Here is a 22,863-nt window from a genome sequence, read left to right as displayed (position 1 = left end):
ATAATTCTAGGGAAGACTCAAATTCTGTCACTGTTTCTTCAGCTACCTTTTCACATTGGAAGATCCCTCTACTCCTTTGCTCCCCTCCTGCCAATAGTGAATTTCTCACAGAGCCTCTATTTGGAGGCTGTGCCCAGGTTGCTCAGTCCTTCACTCTTTAGCCTAGACTTTTTGAACTTTCTATCCTTTACCCTGACCCTGCAGAGGTACTAGTTCTCTTCCTCTCTCCTTTTCCCCACCCTATGATTTTCTGGTCCCTTTTATGTGTTTTGTCCCCTGTTAGAATGTAAGCTCCTTGAGGGCAGAACTATTTTTCTTTTTTCCTTATATTTGTATTCCTATTCTCCTGGCTTCCCTAGGTAACTAAGTAAAGCTAACATTAAGTAAAACTTCTACAAGAAGCCCTTTTCATGTTAGTACTTTCCCTCCTCAAGTTATCTCCAATTTCTACTCTATATATCTTGTTTATATGTTTGACTCCCCCATTAGACTGTGTTATTTAGTTAGGCTGTGAGCTCCTTGACAACAGGGACTATTTTTTCTTTTTATTTTCTGTTCTTTATATCCATGGCATTTATCACAGTACTTAGCACATAGAAAAGCACTTAAGAAACGTTGGCTAACTTGACTTTTTGAGAGTTGACTTCTCCTTGATGCTTCTTTCTTCCTAATGTCTTTTCCCTTACATTCCATCTGCCCTAGAAATGAAAACACCAGCATCTCCCATAACAGATTCATTAGAATTGAATTTGGAATAGCAAATGATGGCACAGGCCTCAAGTTGGCCAATGCCTAGAAATCTAGTCAAGTCCATATAGAATGCCATTGAGCTTTGCGTCTTTTTTGTTTTTAAGATAAGTCTGCTGCTAAAGTACCTGCTGCACTCTTCAGCAAACTTAAGTTGCAGACAAATGCAAACCAAACTGTCTTCTTTCTACTTGATTCCCCCTTCCCTGTATACCTCGGATGACACATTTTCTAGAATTTTTCATTGGATGTAGCAAGCCCCTTGGTGCCTTAGCCAGTCAGGTCTAAATAGTAAACCCTGGTAATTTTCTTCTAGAGAAAATATGGTCATAAATAAGAAAAGCAATTTAAAAGGCCAGGTTGGTCTCATCTATTCACAGTCAGGAAGCCTTAATCGAGTGATCAGAAAACAGCTGCAGCTACAGGGTAGAAGCTAAGACAAGGCTTCTGCAAAACATTCCATCCCCATGAGGGATATGTCAGCACCAATTCAACCCCTCCCCTGATGTCTGATGACCTTCTACTGAAGGGACAGGTGCTGTGAGTAACTTTTGGCATTCCATGTCTCTCAAGAATACAGCATCATTGGAAAAATATCTATATTTTTTAAAATAGATTTTTGGCTTGGAAGCAATTAAAATTCTTTCGATCCCTGCATACTTTCTTCATTACAGTCTGGCCTACTTTCTTCCTCTGATTCAAATCTAGAATCAGCTCATTATCCATCAGTGCTACCCATTCCTGATAGTCTTCCTGGACATAGCTAGTGGTGCACTGGATAGAATGCTAGACCTGGAGTCAAGAAGATTTGAGTTCAAATCCAGCCTCAAGCATTTACTATCTGTGTGACCCTAGGCAAGTCATCCAACTTCTGTCTGCCTCAGTAACCTCATCTGTAAATGTGGATAACAAGTGTGCTTCCCTCTCAAGGTTATGAAAATCAAATGAGATAATATTTATAAATTGCTTAGCATAGTGCTTTGCACATATTTAATAAATGCTTGTTCCCTCCCTCTAACTGAATGGCATAGACAGTTGACATTTTTCAACAATTTAGTTTTTCCTAAATGGATTTTGAGGTAGATTTCTTAAGAAAAAGCATAATAAGCAAACAAGTACAAAAGGATATTGCATTCTCTGCACCTTTCAATCAACTGTGTAATAATTTAAAAGATGTGAATTGCTAAAGAAAATCATTTGCTAAAGCCCCTCTATTCTTTTCTCATCTTTTCATTAAGACCATCCTCCTCAATGCATGTGTAGAAACATTTTCATAAGCATAGCATAAAAATCATCTTTGGTCAAGAGAATTATTGACCTATTAGTTTATTTTTTAAATGCTAACCTGATCAATAAATTGATATTCTTACCCAAAAGGGGGTGTGTGTGCAGCTAGGTGGCTCAGTGAATAAAGAGCCAGGCCTGGAGACAGGCGGTCCCAGGTTAAAATTTGTCCTCAGACATTTCCTAGCTGTACGACCCTGGAAAAGTCATTCCAACTGCTTAGCCCTTACCACTCTTTTGCCTTGAAACCAATACTTAGTATTGATTGTAAAATAGAAGGTAAGCATTTTAAAAATAAATAAATGACAGAAGAATATAAAGATAACAAAGTTGGCAAATAGATGAGCAATTACTGATGTCCTCTTTACTGCCTTTTGGAGGGAGTATTGTCATCAGTCTTTTGCTATTGCCCTGACCATGAAATGATTTATAAAATGTTCGTTGATTTCACAATTTTGTTACTTCCAGTACAATTTTCCTTGTTTTACATATAGTCTGGTTTAGCTCCTTTTCTTGATTTTGTCTTTTTAAATATCATTTTACTTCCTTTTATGGAACATCACAAATGAGGATTAACTTGTCATGGTTCTATTTCATTAATCATAGAAATAAATTATTATAGAAACAATGCTAATAAATCTATTCTGTTTTCCTTCTATTTATTGTTCTTCTGCCAGCTTCCTGTAAAAATATTCTTGGAATGAAGGATTTTAATGTAATTTTATGTAATCTTGTTTTCCTCTCTACTGCTTTTCACTATTTTATGTGATACTGCTTCTGATCTTCAGGCATACTTCTCCATAACATTTTATAAATAGTTTGCTTTTTAAAATAATGTTCTCTGTTGACATGTATCTCAGCTTGGCAAGAAGATCAAGTGTTTTTTAGTTAAGTAAGTTTCCAAGCTCTTTTGGCCTCCTTGTTGTGGCAACTGCTTTATATTGGTAAAACTTTTGCAGCAAGGTATGAAAATTAAGGTCACTATCTTCATCTTTCTCATTTCCCATTCTTAGGGCATTCATAGCTTGCTAGTCAAAAGTTAGGTCAGAGCTGCTGCAGTTTTTGCAGGTGTGAGCATTTACTAGTCTGAACTCCTATTCTTTGGAGGTTCCAATAACCCTACCTTTTGATTATATGAAGGACAAGGCCTGAAACTTATCTGTATAAGGGAGATGCATGTGCATTTTGGGAGGATGCCAGAAGCTTTGTGGCCTTCTGGCACCAAGAAGATGCCTGCCTCTTGTCACAGGTGACTCCCAGTATCAGGAAACCTGGCCTATGACCCAGAGTGAGGTCAAGACAAGCCAATCAGAGAGACCCTAGAAAGTGACATTGTTGAATACATAAGTTTGGGTGGAGAGAGGAAGTCTCTCTCTTTATGGATAAGAAATCATAGGGAGTGGAGGCATGTCTATAGGGAAACCTCACAAAGGGTTCAGGAAAGAGCTTTCTAAATAAAGAGGCTAGGGAAAAGAAATAGCCAGCCACACTGTGGCTCTTTTAACTTATTTAATAAATAATTATAAATTCAGATACAGTCTCCAGAGAAGATTAATCTTAACACAAGATCTTTCCATTAGTATCTTTTTTCTGTTTCAAAATTGGTTTGAACCTTTGTTCAAATTAGTAAATGTGCTATATAAATTGAATTGATTCTGATGCAAATAATTTTTTTTGTCTTTTAAGATGGTGAGAAGGCAAAATGGCATAATAGATCAATTGCTAAATCCAGAGTAGGGAAGACATTAGTCCAAATCCTAACTCATTTGTTGTGTGACTTTCAAACAAGTCATTAAACTTATCTAAGCCAGAGTTTCTTCATCCCTAAAATGGAGATAGCACCTAATTATTTACAGGGTTATCATGAGGTCAAAAACAAGATAATGGATGAAAATAACTTTTCAAAAATTAAAGCACTATATAAATATGAGCTATTCTTATTACAATTATAGATATTAAGGTAGTCAATTTCTTTTTTTCCTTATATTACTTAATGCTTACTGTGTGGGCTCAGTGCCTTCCAAATCTCTTCTTGAAGAAAGTATTCAAATTACCCATTAAAAAGACTTTTGACTAGTCTACATGTCTTCATTTTCTTTTATTTCTTAAATAAGTGACATTCCCAATACTCTTTTCATCCTCATCCTACTCTTAACTCCCTTTGCTTTGAAATGACAAATATCAAATTATACGCTAACCTGAATTGGAGGAACTTGTCAATTTTTGTATAAAATGTTTTCTTCAAATGCATAGGCTACAATGATCTTCAGCTATCTTCATCACACACTGCTTTGTTTTGGTTTTTGCTTATCATGTTCTTAAGTACTATAAGATGAGATAACCAAATAGTTCATCATGTGATGCTTTATATTGTCTTTGGGTATATGATAAAGCCAAATCTTCAGCTCCTTTGTTTCCCTTTCTGAAGAGAATCTAGGGGTCATCTTCCCATTTAGCAACAAATTTCTGATACGTTCCAATTTAGTTTATTATGAAATGTTAATGCTGATATAGTTTAGTTCTTCAGTCATGTGATTTGTTGATCACTGAAAAAAGATAATCTAGTCATTAATTTTAGAGTTGGGAGAGATCTTAGAGATCATTGAGATCAATATGATCATTTTACAAATGAGGAAAATGAGGCATAGGGAGAAAGATTACATTAAGAATGCCAACAGCTAAGTTAATATTTATAGGCAGCTTAAAACTCCATCATTCTTAGAATTCCTATTAGTTGTTTGCCATGGATAAGTCACTTAACATCTTGGAGTCACTTTTTCTTACATTCCTTTATACTTACTATGGAAGGAAAGGGGATCAGTATAGGACCATTTTTAATTTTTCTTTGTTTCATTAATTGCTATTGCTAAAGAATTCATCATCTAGTGAACAACTAACATTGAGATACTTCACATTTAACTGAGCTGGTACACAAGCAATATACCAATTTGGGATGACACTCAAAGTCTTTTCAGCATGGTAAAAAAATTAAAATAAAGTGACATAATCTTTGAGTATCCAGGGTCACCTCTAGATCATTATGAGGCATGGCTCCTAATGAAGTTCTAATTATATCAATATTTATTGGACATAGAGGAAGAGGATGAGAACTATTACCCATATTTGAGAGAAAAATGTTATTTTACTATAGTCTATAGTCCAACAGTTCCCAATTTTTAATTCAAATTCAACAGGAAGAAATAGATTTATCATTGACTCCATGAGGACTTATCCTGCCAAGTACTGCCACCATCTTCTTCACTTTTAGGAAATGTTACCTTCCTATTTCTTAAACCAAACTCCCATCAGGAGACTTGCAAGAAGCTGCCCATGTTTCATCACAAAGATGACAGGTCAATCCCAGCCAAGTTCTAAATGATCCATATCATCCAGAAGAGTGATTTTGTTCCCCTCAAGGTTTTTTTTCCTTTTTAATTAGAACATATCATACTGACATGCCAGGCATGGCCAGAAAAGTATAGAGAAGATGCCTTTAAGAAAAGGTTAGATAACCAAGTTCAGATTGATGTATGAAGTTTTCTTCCATCTTTTTCTCACACTTTCACCCTTCTCTTCCTCCTTGCTCATCTTTCCCCAGAGAGGGCAATATATCTTTGGCATAGTCAGAGGCATCACTCAAATACGCCCTGTCAAGCACATCATACCAAGTGGCACATCAGGGAGCCAAGCTGCCATCAGACTGATCCATTTCTCCAATGCATGGTGCTCAGCTTGGGTGATCAATCATGCATATGGGATTGTAGAGCCATCACCCTTGTCAGTGCAGCCAGGAGATAGTCTAACAATGCTCAGGAGGCAGGGCTGTGCTCACCTCATCATTTTTAGGGCTCTTTATTACAGAATGCCTTGAGCTTGGCTGACAGAAAGTTGTGAGTCTTAACCGCATGCAAAAAAAAAAAAAAGCTTCTGAGGGTATAATAGGAGAGATAAGTAAGCAGTCATTTTTGCCATCCCGGGGGTGAGGTAAGATGTAATACACATGCATTGTACTTTGAAGGATGTGCAATAGACATAAAAGATAATAGATTTTATCTGGAAAGTACCTAAGAGGCCATCTTGTCCAAATCTCTCATTTTTACATATAAAGAAACTAAGGCACATAAAGATGAAGTAACTTGACCATAGTCACAGAGGTAGTAAGGATCAGAGATCAGATTTGAAACCAGGTCTTTGGATACCCATGTAAGTGATTTCCCCACTGTACCATACTGTCTTCCATTCAGATTGCAATCTCACCAGTCCCTACCTCACAGGGAGACCACTGAGACAGTATATTCTTAAAATCTACCCACCTTATGACCATTTGCTTGCTGGGATCATAGAGTGACATGAATAGCTCAGCATCCTCTCCAATTCGGCATACAAAGTTCCTTACAAAAACATAGAGGCTGTGTGTCGGGGAGGAGGAGATCCGGGAATATATTCCATAATCTGGTTGATCCTTAGACTGCCCATCACAGAGGAGAAAAGAGAGAAAGAAGGATAAGAAAAGTTAGCTTTCTACCACTTAATAACAATAGACAGCAGGGAAATGGGAAGAAATCTGGGATGGAAGTCACAGCTTTCTTATTAAAAGGCTATGTAGGGGGCAGTTGGGTAGCTCAGTAGATTGAGAGCCAGGCCTAAAAGTGGGAGGTCCTGGGTTCAAATGTGACCTCAGATACTTCCCAGCTGTGTGACCCTGGGCTCACTTGACCCCCAATGTCTAGCCTTTACTACTCTTCTGCCTTAGAACCAAAACACGGTATTCACTCTAAGATGGAAGTAAGGGTAACCTTGGTTAAGTTATCTCAACTGTGGGGGGCATTTCATTTTCCCTCTTTGTAAAATGCTGCTAATAGTACCTACACAGCATTTCTTGAATGATTGTTAAAAGTAAGATAAAATAATAGAATAATTTGCTACCTATATGACCTGAGCCTTGTTTCTTAATTTTCCCTAGAAAATGAGGGCGTTGGACCCCTTGAACTTGAAGGTCTCCTCCATCTCTATATCTAAGATCCTATATGAAAGAGCTTTTAAAGAAAAAAATGCTAAGAAAATACATGATATCATTATTTATCATAATAGCATAGTACAGGTAACACCCTCCATAATTAAAAACCTAGTCGGTTCTTTAGACTCAGACGAGCTGCATTCTAATTTTGGTTCTATTCAAGACTTAATGTAGGACTTTGAGAAATTCATTTTCTTCTCAGGATTTGTTTCCCCCTCACTAAAATGAAGGGTGGGAGGGACTAGCTACTCACAGAGGCCCACGCCAGCTTTCATAGACTAGTGTACTAAGATGAAGATGTGTTGCTCCTCCCTTTGAAACCTAGACCTACTTAGGGAACACAAACCATTTCTTCTTTGATGCGCTCAGTGATTTTATCTGTGGCTTCCTCATGTGCATGGAACAGGCTGATGACGCTGGTTTTATCAGGATCCAAAATGTTTCCATCTTCATCTCTGACAATCAGATCTAGCTCAAGGATCCTGTCAAGAAAAGATCGGACAAGAAATTTGGTGAAAGGCCTGCAGGTCATGTAAACTGGCTGTTTTATACAGGTATGTGACAAATGAAAGTACCTTCAGCAGGCGGAGAATCCCATAGAATACCCTATCAAAGCTGTCAGGAAGAGAACTGTAATAGGCAACTCTCTTGACCTGATTATTCAACCACCTCTCAGTGGAATTTTTTATATTTTCATGTTTATTCCATTACAGAAAGCATTGTTGTGATCATTCTCGTTTTAATTCTATTCACTGCACCTGCTTCTGGAAAGGTAACTGAGCCATGTAGGATGAAATCATATATTGTACACAATGTTTTTTACAAGCTAAGTTACCCAGAGGATAATACCTTGAGGCTACAAAGTGCTTTACATGCACTATCGATGCTCACAACAACCCTGCAGGGCAAAGTCTATGGCTTCTATTATCCCCATTTTTCAGATGATGAAACTGAGGCCCAGATAAATTAAGTAATCTCCCCAATGTCAAACAGCTATAAAACCCAAATTTTTCTGGCAAGTCTAGGGTTCTGCCCACTACACTCCTAGATACCATGAATTTGATACTCAAACAAAAACAAATATCACCACTTCATCCACAGTCAAAGGTTTTGCCTATTCATCCATATTAATTAGGAAATTGAGACATATGCAGGTTTGTACATAGCTAAGTGGCTCAGTGGGTACAGCACTGGTTCTTGAAACAGGAAGACCTGAGTTGGAATTTGGCCTTAGACACTTCCTAGCTGTGTAACCCTGGGAAAGTCACTTAACTTCTGTTTGTCTTAATCCACTGGAAAAGGAAATGGCAAACCCAAATATCTTTGCCAAGAAGACCTCATAGACAGAATGGTCTATGGAGTCACGAATAATCAGACACAACCAAACAACAATAACAAAGTTGCTCAGTATGGCATTAGGAAGCCCTAAATTCAAATCCAGCCCAAGATACTTCCTAGCTATATCACCTTGGGCAAGTCACTTAACTGCTGCTTGCCTCAGTTGCCTTAACTACAAAATGAGGAAAATAAAATCACCTACCCCATAGGGTTTTTGCGAGAATCAAAGAGATAATATTTTGAAGCATTTTTCCAAGTGCCTGATACCTAGTAAATACTATATAAATTCTATCTAATATTATTATTTGAGGCAGCTAGGTGGGGGCACTGGATAACATGCTATGCCTGGAGAGAGGAAATCATTAGTTCAAATTCAGTTTCAGAAACTTAGTATCTGTGTGATACTATGCACGTCACTTAAATCAGCATCAGTTTCCTCACCTGTAAAATGGATACAATAATAGCACCTACTTCCCACAGTTGGCAAGTTGTAAGGATAAAATGAGTTGTTTGTTAAACATTCTGGCAATCTTAAAGCTCTATCTAAATACTACCTATTATTAAATGCTATGGAAAAGACATTGTTATCAAAGTACAAAGCAAACTTTCCTAATGGATGATAAGAAACATTGTTATATTCTGGCACCAAGAAGTCTGGGCATCACTCAAAAGCACAGTATCTAAAACTGTTGTGTATTTTCATGTCAGGATCTAACATGATCTGATTCTTGAAAATGTATTAAAAATCCAGGAGTCACTTCTTATTAATGAAGCTCCAGCTACCTGAATAAATATTAACCAGGAAAGCTTTGTAATCTCAAGTTTGGGGGAGTGAAACATAAGGCTGACTTGTACTTTGAATACTAAAAAAAAGAAGAAAAAAAAACTTATCTACTCTCAACTGTCACTAACTTAGTGAATTTAAGCACGTGTATTCTCTGGAAATAAGGAGACCACCCCGACATTCTACAATGCTGATTCCCATCTGGAGTCAGGACATTATTTTCTCAGAGATAGTAATTTGGTGAGAAATAGAAGTCATAGATTCTAATCTCATCTCTGCTCTGTACTATTCATGTGTTTATTTAAACTCCACAGGTCTCAGTTTCCTCATCTGTAAAATGATGGGGTTGGACTATGACCTTGAAAGTCCCTTTGAATTCAAAAGCTTTATTCCTCCGAATTATTTAACCTAGGGCCCACTAGTGACAGACACATGTAAAGTAGGCATTTAATATATGCTTATTACATTTGTTAAATTTTCATCATAGTGGCACTATTTCTTTCATTGCACTATTTTTTTTGCTTTTTTTTTTTTGAGACTAGATTTTCCTATCTTGCTTAGGACAGAACTACAATCATACACAGATCTGGTGCGGACAGCTGATTAGCTTAAACCTTAATGCAGCTCAGAACTCACAGACTCAAGCAATTGACCAATTTGGGCTTCCCGTCATAAAAGGGCTTTATGCAGGTACCACCACACTTTTCCAGAAAACAACAGGGCATTATCCCAGAGCTAGAAGTTGAGTCTATACATGTTCCTAGACAATTCTGTCACCTAATACAATGGAAAGAGTCCTGGGTTTGAATTCAGAGGATGTAGATTCAACCACACGAGTCATTTATTATCTATATGACATTAGACAAGTTGTTTCTTGTCTCCAGACCTCAGTTTCCACATTCATAAAATAAGGTCAGACTTTTACTGCTTGGTTACCAACCTCACACCCCTCACTTCCAAGATATTCATCTTTCTCTTTTAAGAAAGGCTTATTTTAATTTTGTATTTCATACTGTGTATTTAAATATTTTATTTTATATTATTTTTATATGTTTGTATTGTCTTAATATTCCCAGGACCTAGGTCAAGGTCTGACTCAGAATAAATGTCTGTTCAACTGAACTGAACTGAATTAACTAGATGACTTCTAAGTTTCTGTCTAGTTCCAAATCGGTGACTATGACTTGCGGTGTGGACTTTCATGAAGCTAATGTCCACTGGGCTGCTGGGAGCACTTCCCATTTTGCAACCCCTACAGCTACAAGATCAAAGATCCAAAGAAAACCATGCTGTGTCTACAAGACCCCGGTACACCTTCATCTGGGAAAACTAGTGTGCAGCAGCAAGTGGTGGACAAGTCACCTGGGCCCTTTGATTTAGACTTTAGGAAGGTCTTGGAGGCTACTTGACTCTCATGTAAATTCCTAAAAGAAACTAGATGAAAATGAAAGGTATCAAGGTTGGGGCCTAAAACACAGGCTCTGAGGGACCCCTTCTTCCCAAAAGGAAGGCAGCTGGACTCTAGATCTTCCTCTTAAGTGAGCTGAACACAATCCAAACACTCATCACAAAGCAATGGTGAAAAGCTGTCAAAGCCTCTGTTGTGAAATGATGAACCAACAAAAATTCTCCAGTCTTACTGACCTAGAGAGACTCTGTCCAACTCCTGAAACCCTTTTCAACTGCTTCCCTCCACACTCAAGCAAATCAGACTGTCACTCAACCATCAACAGTGCTCAGAGAAGGTAGGCAAAGGTAGAAATGAACCAACCTCCCACCCACATCAGGGCTCTCAGGGGCTCACCTAGGCCCATCGTTTTCCCAACCAGAGAAAACATTGTCACCTTTCTTGTCAACCTATGCAGTTTTTACTCCAATTCCCTTTTGCTTTCCCTCCTACTATGAGTGTATTCTTCTGTGTGTACCCATGTTATTTCCTTGCATGGACAGTAACTGCAAGGTAGATGAGGGGCTAATTCTGTGGATGGCAGGGGCTTGAATCAGTGGACTGGGATTCTGAGCAAGGGCAGGAACACAGAAAAATATTGAAAGAAAACTGCTTCCTGGAGAACATGAATCCAAATGGCTACACTAGCCAATCATTTGGAAAGAAGTTCAATGTATGTCCAAATGTCTCAGGCCAGTAAAAACTACAAAACAAGGGCTCTCTCTGCTTCTCTATGCCCACAGATCCCATAAGGTGATCATGAAACACCAGGAGCATTGTTGGAGGCAAGAGCCATCCAAAAAGAAAATGGCAGTTGTTGTTCAGTCATTTCTGACTCTGTGATCCCACTTGGGGTTTTCTTGACAGAGATACTAAAAGGTTTGCCATTTCCTTCTCTAGCATGTTTTACAGAAATGAAGAAACTGAGGCAAAAAGGGTCAAGTAACTTCCCCAGATCACACAACTAATAAATGTCTGAGTCAAATTTGAACCCAAGTCTTTCCTTCTCTAGGCCTATTGCTTTATCTACTGTACCACCTAGCTGCCCAAAAAAGTGGCAAGATCCTACTTAAAAATGAAACCTAGATTCTGTGTTCTTCGGGGTGACAGGGGAAGAGGTGAGAGAGAAAGAAAAAAAGAGGTAAGAGGAAGAGAAGAAGAGACAGAAGAAATGGAAAGGGGAAGAGAGAGGGATGAAATGAAGGAAAGAGGGTAAAGTAGGGTAGAAAATAGGTTCAAGAGGGATAGAGGAACTGGAATAGGGAAAGAGGGGGGAAACAGGAAGAAGGGGGCAGGTAGAGAGAGAAAAAGGGAGGGAAAGAGAGAGAAGAAAGGAGAGAGAAAAACATGTCTTAAGAAAAATGTACCTGTTGCCATAGTCAATTTTTGAAGTAACTTTCTGCTTCAGTTCCTTCAGCTCATCTTTTGGCAAAGTCCCAGATAGCAGCTGAGACCTCCATTCCATCAGGTCATACATCATGCTCTGTACTTGGAGAAACCGCTCTTTTTTACTGGCCTGGGAAACAAAGAAAGACAATATCTATTACAATATTTTATCAAAAAAAAAAAAAGATTGCAAACTGTCCCCACCCTAACCTCTGGGAAGAACACAAGCTAAATACACAAATACTTAAAGTGTGAACAGAAGTGTCATCACTAAGGATAACTGTCCTCGCCAAAGCTTCCCCCAAAAGAATGGAAGCTCTGTGAAGACAGAGAATGAACTCTCTTTTTGCTTGAATTAATGTTCCTAATGATTAGAATGGCTGTTGGCACATAGAAAATGCTTCACAAATGTTTGGCAATTGACTCACTGGATGGTCTCTGGTATCACAACATACCTATTATGAGCAGACTGTATGCTCAAAAATAAAATAAAAGAAATGTTAATAATATGCAAAGCTAGGCTTACTGAGTACCTCTCTACAATAAATGAAAGGTGGAGACAGAAAACCAGTCACCTAACCATGAGTTACATGATGGGTTAGATTGCTGCTATAAACTCCTTCCAAAGCTGACAGCTACCTGACAGCAACAGGCTAAACCTTTCAACCTGTTATTGAAATACTCATCATGGGTCATAAAATTCTTGTGCTCAGTTTCGCCAAGTGTTCTTAACCTAAAGTCTATGAATTGGTTGGTTGGTTGGTTGGTTTTTAAAACTCAATTTTAATAGAATTATTTTCCTTTGTATTTCCTATTTATTTATTTTATGAATTTAAAAAGTCTGAGATTACCAAAGTGGTTCCAAGGCTTCACCAGACTGGCCTGGGAATCCCCTGGTCTACAAATAGATTTGTACTGAACATGGTCAGAAGATTTATCTTCCCCAAACATCTCTACTTTAATGGTATCACTTCCATGACAGCTCCAAAACTCAAAGACTTTCAAAGGCCCAGTGATTACCAGGGGAGCCCAGATCGTAGAGGCAGAGCACTTATACAGACACACAACACACACATGCACCAACATTCTATTTCACTAGATTTTCATGATAATCTTGGTGCTGATTGCTTCCCATCCCCTTCTTACAGCAAGCACTCCTCCCAGTCTGTTCCTCAACCTACTGCAACATCAAGAAGCTAAATTCATTCAGTTTCTTTTAGATTTGCAGCTTAATTTCTTTGGCCCTAAAGACAATATGAGCAGTTGCCAAACTTCATGTTTGTTTTATTTATAAAGAAATAAGGTGTAGACTAATATCTCCAGAGGCTACCTATAATGAAAAAGTACATTGAAGCCAGGAACTTTTATTCTAGTTCCACAGAGTCAGAGCATCAGTCTCTGCCCTTTAGCCAAATAAATGATTTTTACATTTAAGTCTTAAAAAATCTTTCCTGAAACCACCGAAGCTTAGTTTCAAACCTAAATTCAATTTTCTTAGATAAACCCAAATACCATCATAAGAGAACAAGCCTCACCACATACAGCTGCTTCCAGATGTTGCCCCACTCCCAAAGTGTTGTTGTTACTTCTTGTGCCAGGGGAAGCTCAGCAGGAATAATGTTCTCAGTATTTCTGAGGATTGGTGGGGTGGGTACAGGAGGAAAGGGGGGAAAAGAAAACATACCAAGAATTTGAGAGGTACAATGTTAACAGGATTAAAAAAACCTAGCTAATCTTTAGAGAACTCACAGTGGCTCAGTGCTTCCTTACCAGCATGAGACTGAACCATCTGCAATAGCCATGCCAATTACATTATGCAAATTTCAGGAGCTTCCCTATCTAAATCACTGCCCTCACTAGGGTGGACTTTTCATGCTCCTTACTGAAGATTAATCTTCAAATGAATACACTTTGACAGGATTTGCCTACAAAATGCTTGATCCTGGAACATTTCTGGGCCCAGTACTCCCCCAGAAATCAAAGATCTGAACAGGAATCAATTGGTATTATACCTTCAGACTAAGAAAAGAGAGGAAAGCCACAGTAATTGACCCAAAAAATGAAATAAAAAGAACAACATGGATATTATGGAGTTATAACACATTCTTTTTCAGAATGATTCAAACATGAGTGATATTCAGAGTTGCTAATGTTAAGGATGATCTATGAGCCATTTCAGAGCCCACTGGCAAAATGGAGATACCTTCTTTTTTCAACTGTAACTTCTTTGATGTGAATAAAGGATCTGGGAAATATCCCCTGTTGGAAACAAAAGTTAAAAGAATGATTTGTTAAAATACATGTCACTACTCAAATGCTTTACCCTAAATCTTCATGCTCTCAGGATATCAGGTTAGAAATCTGATTTGATTTTCCTTTCAACAAAATAAAGAACCATGGACAATGACAGGGGATGGATAGGAGTACTTCTGCCAGGTGATGGTCCTTATTTCAGTTTACAATTAAAATGTATTCCTTGTCCCAATGAGCTGCATATCATCAAAGGCACTAGAGGATGCCCTTCATAGAACAGATGGGGTAGAGAAAGCTTGTAGGTACCTATAGATCATAAATTTAGAATTGGAAAAGCCCTTGGAGGTCAACTAGTATGACCTCTTCATTTTACTCATGACAAAACTGGAGTCAAGGAAAGTTAAATAATTTGTCCAAAATTAGTCAGGTAGGGACTAGGAAAACTAGGACTTAAACCTGACTATTCTAAGTCCAGAATTCATTCATCCCACTGTACAGATTCTCCATTTATTTTACTGAGATCATTGAACCACTAGTTGGGAAAACAAATTGCCTCCTATAGCCCAGTAATCCAACTGTTATTTCTTGCAAAAAATACTTGGCTGAAGATATTAAGAAAAAGAGAGACAGACAAAGACAAAGAGAGAGAGAGAGAGAGAGAGAGAGAGAGAGAGAGAGAGAGAGAGAGAGAGAGAGAGAGAGAGAGAGAGAGAGAGAGAGAAGCAGAAAAGGAAAATATGGAAAAATGCTAATCACCAAATCATATTTCTGAAGATTCTAGTCTGAACCCTTCTATGTTGATATTCCAAAGTTTAAAGTGGTTTTGAGGCAGCTGGTAGCTCAGTGAGTAGAAAGACACGCCCAGAGATTAGAGGTTCTGTTCAAATCAGGATTTAGCCACTCCTAGCTGTGTGACCCTGGGCAAGTTCCTTTACTCCCATTGCCTAGCCCTTACCTCTCTTCTGTCTTGGAATTAATACTTAGAATCCATTCTAAGACAGAAGGAAAGTGGTTTTTAAAAAATGAAACTTGTTTTCACACTAAAGATTTCCACATCTGGAAATGAGATGAATTTAGAATAGAAACATCTCAACATAGATTCATTTGAGTGTTGTTTGAGAAATCAGAATAAGATAAGAAACTCCTCTAAGGGGTCTGTCAGAAAGGAGGGGGAAAATATTTTTCTTCCCCCATCCTTGCCAAAGGATGCCAGCTTTCTCAATATCTCTGTCATCTTGTCAGGCCAAAACTCTGGTGGAGGAAATTTAAAGGTTTGAATGTAAGGGAAGAGTCATCTGTTTCAATGTATGGGAGATATTTGCCCAAGAATAACACTTAAGCAAGCAGAAAGAAATAAAGTGTAGTAAATTAAGGCAGTGCATCACAGTTCTAATCAGATTAAGAGGCTTACCCCTGGACAACTCTGGTCCCTGGAAGTGAATCTTCAAAAACATAGCAGTCACTCATTTAGATGTCTCCCCCCACCAAAAAATACTCCAACCACTCCAGGATTTCAGTGACCTCAAAAATTTTTTTCTTATGATTTTTCTATCCAGGCTGATTGATTTCTCTCTGACTACAGCCCTTCAAATTGAGAGACTCATCCAAGATGCACTACTAAGGCACAGATCAAATTTTGTCACAACAAATATCACTAAAACAAAAATATTTGTATAAAGTAAAACTTCCAAGCCCTGGCCAATTGCCCATTTATTTCTGATCATGTTTGCTACTACAATTTTCCAGAACCACAAAAGAATTTGGAGAGTTTCTTGGATTTAGCCCAGAAAGAAAATGAAGTCTAGGTGTACAGAGCTTACTGACTATAAGTAGGTGATCTGTGCCTAGACTTTTGGGAGCTTTTTTGGTATGACTTGGGAAGGGCCTTCTGGTCAGGGAATTGGCTAAAGTAGAGGTCACAAGAAAATTCAATTCAACAAGCATTTATTAAGTGCCCACTGTGAATAGAATAGTGTGCTAAAAATGAAGTTTAGAATCATGTTATCATAGCTTTTGACCTGGAAGTTACCTCTTCATAGAGTTGGAAGAGAAGTCAGACATACCATTTACTCCCTAAGTCAGAGTGCCTAGGATCAATCCCACCTGTGAAGGTTTAAATTTGTGTGACCTGGAGAAAATTACCTAACCTCTCTGGGCCTCAGTTTCCTTATCTATAACATGAGAGGGTTGGATGAAATAGCCCGTGATGTTCCTTCCAGCTCTGAAAAACTTAGAAAGTCTTAAATGAACTGATATAAAGTAAAATGAGCAGAATCAGGTGAACACTGTACATGGAAACAGCAGTATTGCAGAATGACCAACTGTGAATGACTTAGCTATTACCAGCAATATCCAAGTATTATATATAAAATTATATATAAAATTGTTTTTATGTATAATTGGGAAAAATAAAAAATTACTGAACTAAAAAATTAAAAAAAGACAAGCATAAACGAGTTGCCAGACTCTTAAGTTAAGAACTCCTGGATAAAAGATCTTTCCAGCTCCAATATTTTAACATTCAAATTTCTTCAGGCATGAAAAAATGTACCTTACCTCTAACATTTTGTGCTTCATCAGGTATCCCCTGTACCAATCTAAAAGAAAAAAAAAGGCAAAAACATGAAAACATTTCCATAATATTCTGACATGTATTTTTAAAACAGACCAAACAATTGTTTTAAACACCTTTGAACCTGTGGTTATTAAGAAGATATTAGAGGGCAGCTAGTTACCACAGCGGATGGAGCAACAGAATTGGAGTTGGGAGGTCCTGGGTTCAGATCTGACCTCAGTCACTTCCTAGCTATGTCATCCTGAGCAAGGCACTTAATCCCTATTGCCTAGTCCTTGTCACTCTTCTGTTTTAGAACTGACACTAAGATAGAAGATGAGGGTTGTTTGGTTTTTTTTAAGGTATAGGAATTGTAGAAAATATCCAGAAATAAGGTTCTCATTCTAAGAGTAACTGATATTAAACCATATGTACAAATGTTAAAATTTAAATAACAGATACATTAGAGAGTAATCACTGGCATTATCACCTTCCATTATCTTTCACAAACATTTGCTTCTTCCCATTCTCATATTATATCAGTTCAGGTCCCCAAATACCATTCACTGAATTCCTTAATTCCAAACTTATCTCCCTACCTCCACTTTCTCTTTTCTCCAATTCATTTTTTAGAAAGCTGCCCAAAATTGTCCTAATACACATATCTGAACATTTCTATCTCCAACCTACAAAATCTCCAGTGGTTCCTAAACTCCTAGAAGATAAAATAAAAACTTTATATACTATGTTTATAGAGGCCAAATCTTACTTAAAACAATCAGATTAATCAGGTTCATAGATAGCAAACACTAAGACTCTCTGCAAATCATAACATGCAAAAATAATTTCATTAATAACAAAAGATATAGCTTCTAAGGTTTAAAAATAGTACTTTGGTTGGAGGGCTACTCCTCAGCTTTGGAATTCACCAAGGTAAGTTGCCATACAAATAGGTCAGAAATGTCTTCCTTTCACAACAATTTAATAGGAGGCCTGATAAAAATTTCCTACATCATTACCTCATAGGTTGGTCCTTTATACCTCTGGTAACAAGGAAACCAAAATAAAGATAACCCCAACAATGGTCTTTCTGCCTTTCTAAAGAAAAGCTAGACTAGGCTAGAGAAAACACGTGCTACTCTTACCACATTAGACATTAATTTCTATCTACACTCTTGCTTAGACTTCGATTTCCAATTTTATTTTGTTTGACTCTCATTTACCTGCTCTATTTTCTGTCCCTCAAGTCTTATCCAGCTATCTCCAAACTCCGTGCCTTTCCACAAGGCATTCCTGTCCTTAGAAAGCATTCCTTCCTCATCCTAACATGCTAAAATTCTTCTTGTCCTTTAAAGTACTTTCAACTGTCATTTCCTTGAAGCCCCTCGTCTTTACCTGCCAACTGAAAATGTTGTCTTCTTCCTTAAATTTTCCTAGGGAGTTTTGTCTGGATTTCTCCTTTGCCTCCATAATCTCTTACCTTTTGTTATTGTTGTCATTTTCTGCCTACAGTTATTGCAGTTATATAACAATACAAGGCAATGTCATTTTTCCTCCATTTCCTAGTACAATTCTGATATATCACATATATTAATTTTTGTATTCTTTTCTTTCCAGAGACACAAAAAAACAATAATTCAAAGAAAAAGATTACAATTTACTACACACCACTTTTCAAGAACATCACAGCTTGACATGGAGAATAGAGAATCAATCAGTCTTAGAGTTAGGAAGACCTGAATTCCAGTATATGTCTCTGACACAAATTAAATGTGTGAACATGGGCCAGTCATTCACTTTCAGTGTCCCCAAACAACTTTCTAAAATATGTTAGAGTGAATGGATTTTCCACTATAGGGAGCTGCCCACACTGCTACAATCACAGTTTGGGACAACCACAGTCCTCTCCAACCCATCCTCCAAAAAGAACTATTATGAAATATCAAATATGATGTAAGGCAAGATATGGAATTGGAAATGAACCCAATATGGGAGAAGAAAATGATTTGCTGGCTTTAAAGAAGGAGAAGGGAGAAACCACAAGATCTTATTCATACTAGCATCTGCTTTTTCAAACACTATCAATTGCCTTGATCTATCAATTCAATTCAATAAGTATTGTATGTGTGTGTGTGTGTGTGTGTGTGTATTAGGTATCCACTCTTCCACTGTGGTCCTACTCCCATTCTTCATCATAATCTGGTAGCTCCTGGCAAGTTAGAAAAGTTTTGAATGGCAGTATAGTCATAAATTGTATATCTGACTACTAAGAATTCAACAAAAGCTAAAGAGTCTTATCATCGAGTTTATTTTAGATATAGTAATGCTCAATGAATATCTGCTAACTTATACCAGTCATTCCCTCAGAAAGAGAGGAACTCACACTCATGAAGTTGCAGTTACTACTTTATATATTAATATATTTAAATACAAAGGTGAGGAATAGATAGAAAGAATAAAATGTGCTTCTTGCCATCAGGGAATTTACAATAGAGTTGGGAAATAAGATTTGTAAATATAAACAAAATTAGCAAGGAATAGAAAATCATTTCAAAAATATATGCTATAGAAAAGAGGTCCCTAGGATAGAGGGGACAGGGTAGGCTTCATAGGGTAGATAGGACTCAAACTGAACTCTGAAAGGATGAACAACATTTAGATAGAAAGAGAAGATAATTCCAGGTAAAGAAATGCCATAAGGAAAAGCTTCAGAATGAGAATGTAACATTCTGGAGGCAGTGAGAATGCCCTTACATAGACTGTTCATCCTGAGGAGGAATAAGAAGAAGCTGAAAAGTGAGATGGGACCAGATTGTAAGAGGGAACTGAATGCCAGCCTAGAGAGTTTGAACTTTGTTCTGTAGATAATGGGGAGCCATGCATTGTGAGTTTCATCACAGAGAAGGGACATAATAAAAAGCAGTATATTAGGAAATTGATTTGGCAATGATGCACAAGATGATTTAGAGGGGACCAGGCTACAAAGAATCTCATGTACTTTTAGTTCCAGTGACCTACTAGCTATTTTCCAAACATGACATCCCATTTCCTGCCTTATGTCTTTGCACAAGCTCTTGATGCCTAGAATGCACTCCTTCCCCACCTCAGCCTCTAAGGACCCCCAGCTTTGTTCAAAAGGCAGTTCAAGAGTCACCTCTACAGGAGACCTTTCTAGATCCCCAGTTGCTAGTGCTTTCATATTGATACCACCAGGCTCTTCTCATTACCTTTAGCTTGATTTGCTGCAACAGTTTCCTTCAATGGTAGATAATTCAAGAATTACCTAATTTAAGCAAATCACTTTATAGCAAAAGCTATAAAGACAAAAGTGGAACAGTCTCCACCTTCATGGAAATTACATTCTGTAGGAGAACAGGAGACAACAAATACATATAGGTAAATAAATACAAATTATGTATAAAATAAAACAAAGTAACTTAAACAAGGAAAGAGAATTAGAAATTGAGGAATTCTGAAAGTCCTCATGTAAAGGTTTTCAAGTTCCTAGAAACTAGATGAATTTACCATTGACAGAAATAGGAAAGTATGGAAGAGGAGTGGGTTTATGGAGGGTTTGGTTATAGATGAGTTTGAGATATCTCCAGAATATCTTTTTTTTTTCCAGTCTCCAAAAGTTTATAATCCTTCTGTTGTCCCAGACTCCCTACACTCTATCACCCCCCAATAGCCAATTTAGTTATCAAATCATGGTGATTCTATCTCCACAAAATCTTTCACACCTGTCCTCTTTTCTCTACTCTATTACCATTATTCAGGCCCTCATCACCTTTTGCCTTTATTATTGCAACAGCCTCTTGATTGGTCACCTTCCTCAAATTTCTCACTACCCCAGTCCGTACTACATACTGAATGATAAATGATCTCTCTTAAAGATCTAACCATATTACTCTCTTACTCATTCAACTATAAAGGATCCCTATTGCAATTAGGATGAAACACAAACTTCTCTGGTTAGTTTTTTTTTCCCCTCTCTCCCTTCATAACCTGGCCCCAATATATATTTTCAGACATCAGCTATTGCTCTTCCTCCCACATTCTGGGATGCAGATAAACTGGCTTTCCAAATCTCTGTTCTTCACATAACACGTCATCTCCTGTATACATGCCTTCCCACTGGTCATCCTCCATGCCTGGAATGCACTTTTTCTTCACCTCTGCCTCCTAGAATCCCTCTTTTCTTCCAAGGTGAAAGTTAAGCACTTCCTCTCAAATGAAGCCTTTCTTGATACCATATACACCCTCACCTTTCCAGAACACCTTGTAGTTAACTGTTTATATTTATTTATAATTTATTTCATTTAGTTCTAGTCACCATATCTTCATATCTGTTCTTGCTGTCTCCCCTGCTGGAATATAAACTCCTTAGAATAGGGTTTGTTTCATTCTTCATATTAATATCCCCAGAGCTTTGCATATTGTTTGGAACAGAGTAGGCAATAAATGCTAGTTGACTGAAGGATTAAGAAGTCACCTAGTCTTGGCTGAAGGTCAGGAGCTCCAGGTTCCATTCTATTACTACCAGAAGCAGCAGCAACAACAAATATTTATTAAAAATCTACCATGTGCTAGGTGTTGTACTAAAAATATTGGGGATACAAAGAAAAGAAAAGCCAAAATGTCTGCCCTCCAGGAGCTCATGGTCGAATAGAGGAATCAGCATACCACATAAATACAGTGTAAATTCAAGGGCTTCTTCAAGAGAAGATACCATTAGTGGTGGGGCAGGGAGAAACAGGAAACAGGTAGGGAGAGAAAGGACCAGGAACCTCATCCTGCAGAATTTGGGATTTGAGCTGAGTCATGAAGGAAGGTAGGGGACAAAGGACATGAGGAGGGAAAGCATTTCAGGATCCCGAAATGAAAGTCAGACAGTGAAAACATACAGAATCAAGAGTGAGTAGCTACTTGGAGGAATTGTCCTAAAGGTAGAATAATGTGGGGTGGTTGACCAGCCCACTATCTCCAGAGATAGCTAAAACTATTGTCTAAAACTAATAAAATGGATGCAATTCTCCATCAGCATGTTTTGTGTATAGCTAGTATTAATGAATACTCTGACTTGAAAAGCTTTTGAAATTATTCAAGCAGATCCAAATGCTGGCATTCATCATTTTAGTAAATAAAATGCATCTGTCAGGAGCCTCCTTACCAGAACCTCATTACTGGGATGACAGATTGTTGCTTAAATGTGTCCATAACAAATGGGCAACCCAAAACAACTTAAAATGTGACCACCCAGTTGGCTCATTATTATGGAGAGTGGATAGACACTACAGAAACTTCAAAAGCCTGGTAAAGATATAAGCTGTTTGCCCTATCCCCTCCCAACTAGAAATTGTAGAAACATGCCTGTAACTCCATTTTTCTTATACATATCTCAGTCAGGATAATAGCATCATTACAGGTCTAAATTCTCCCAATTAGAATTACTATCTACTCACATCTCAGGGCTACCCAGATCCACCAAGAACCTGACCAACAGGCAAACAACCTCTGAGTCTAGTTAAGTACTGATTCTTTGAACTCTGACTTGACCTCCTAGCTCCCAGCCCTTCATCTTGTTTCAAACTTTTGATTTTAGTCCGTGTGTAGTTATGGCCACCAGCCTGCTGATTCCAGATCTGCTCTCTATTCAAGGCTTTTCAAGCTCCCGACTATTGAACAGATGTTTCCTGATCCCAGTCCATAATTTAGGAGCAGCTAAGTGGTGCAGTAGATTGAATGCTGGCCTGAAATCAGGAAGTGCAAATCCAACTTCAGATACTTGACTAGTTGTGTAACCCTTAGGAAACCACTTCACCCTGTTTAACCTCAGTTTCCTCATCTGTAAAATGAATTGAGAAAGAAAATGGCAAACCACTCCAGTGTCTTTGCCAAGAAAACCCCAAATGAAATCACAAAATTGAACAGGACTAAAAAATAACTCAACAACAAACTCCTCATTTTAGGAATGAGGGAACCAAAGCCCAGGAAATTAGGTTCCTGAACTCAAACACAAGCTGAAATTTGAGCAAAGTTCATCTCTCTAGACA

General features: G+C 37.8%; 1 protein-coding gene across 1 annotated transcript in view; it reads right to left on the bottom strand.

Annotated features, from left to right (window-relative positions):
* DOCK2 (dedicator of cytokinesis 2) overlaps positions 1-22,863 on the bottom strand; it is a 559,513-nt gene that overhangs the window by 489,890 nt on the left and 46,760 nt on the right. Inside the window, exons 3-8 of the mRNA XM_056811565.1 lie at positions 16,813-16,853; positions 14,207-14,262; positions 13,539-13,635; positions 11,985-12,133; positions 7,395-7,530; positions 6,345-6,499 (exon numbers count right to left, since the gene is read on the bottom strand). Coding sequence (XP_056667543.1) covers positions 6,345-6,499; positions 7,395-7,530; positions 11,985-12,133; positions 13,539-13,635; positions 14,207-14,262; positions 16,813-16,853 — 634 coding nt within the window. The remainder of the gene's footprint in view (positions 1-6,344; positions 6,500-7,394; positions 7,531-11,984; positions 12,134-13,538; positions 13,636-14,206; positions 14,263-16,812; positions 16,854-22,863) is intronic.

Source organism: Monodelphis domestica, chromosome 1 (genome assembly GCF_027887165.1).
Source record: "Monodelphis domestica isolate mMonDom1 chromosome 1, mMonDom1.pri, whole genome shotgun sequence".
NCBI lineage: Eukaryota > Metazoa > Chordata > Mammalia > Didelphimorphia > Didelphidae > Monodelphis > Monodelphis domestica.
The sequence above is the reverse complement of the archived record's forward strand: the minus strand, read 5'-3'. Positions and strand labels throughout refer to the sequence as shown.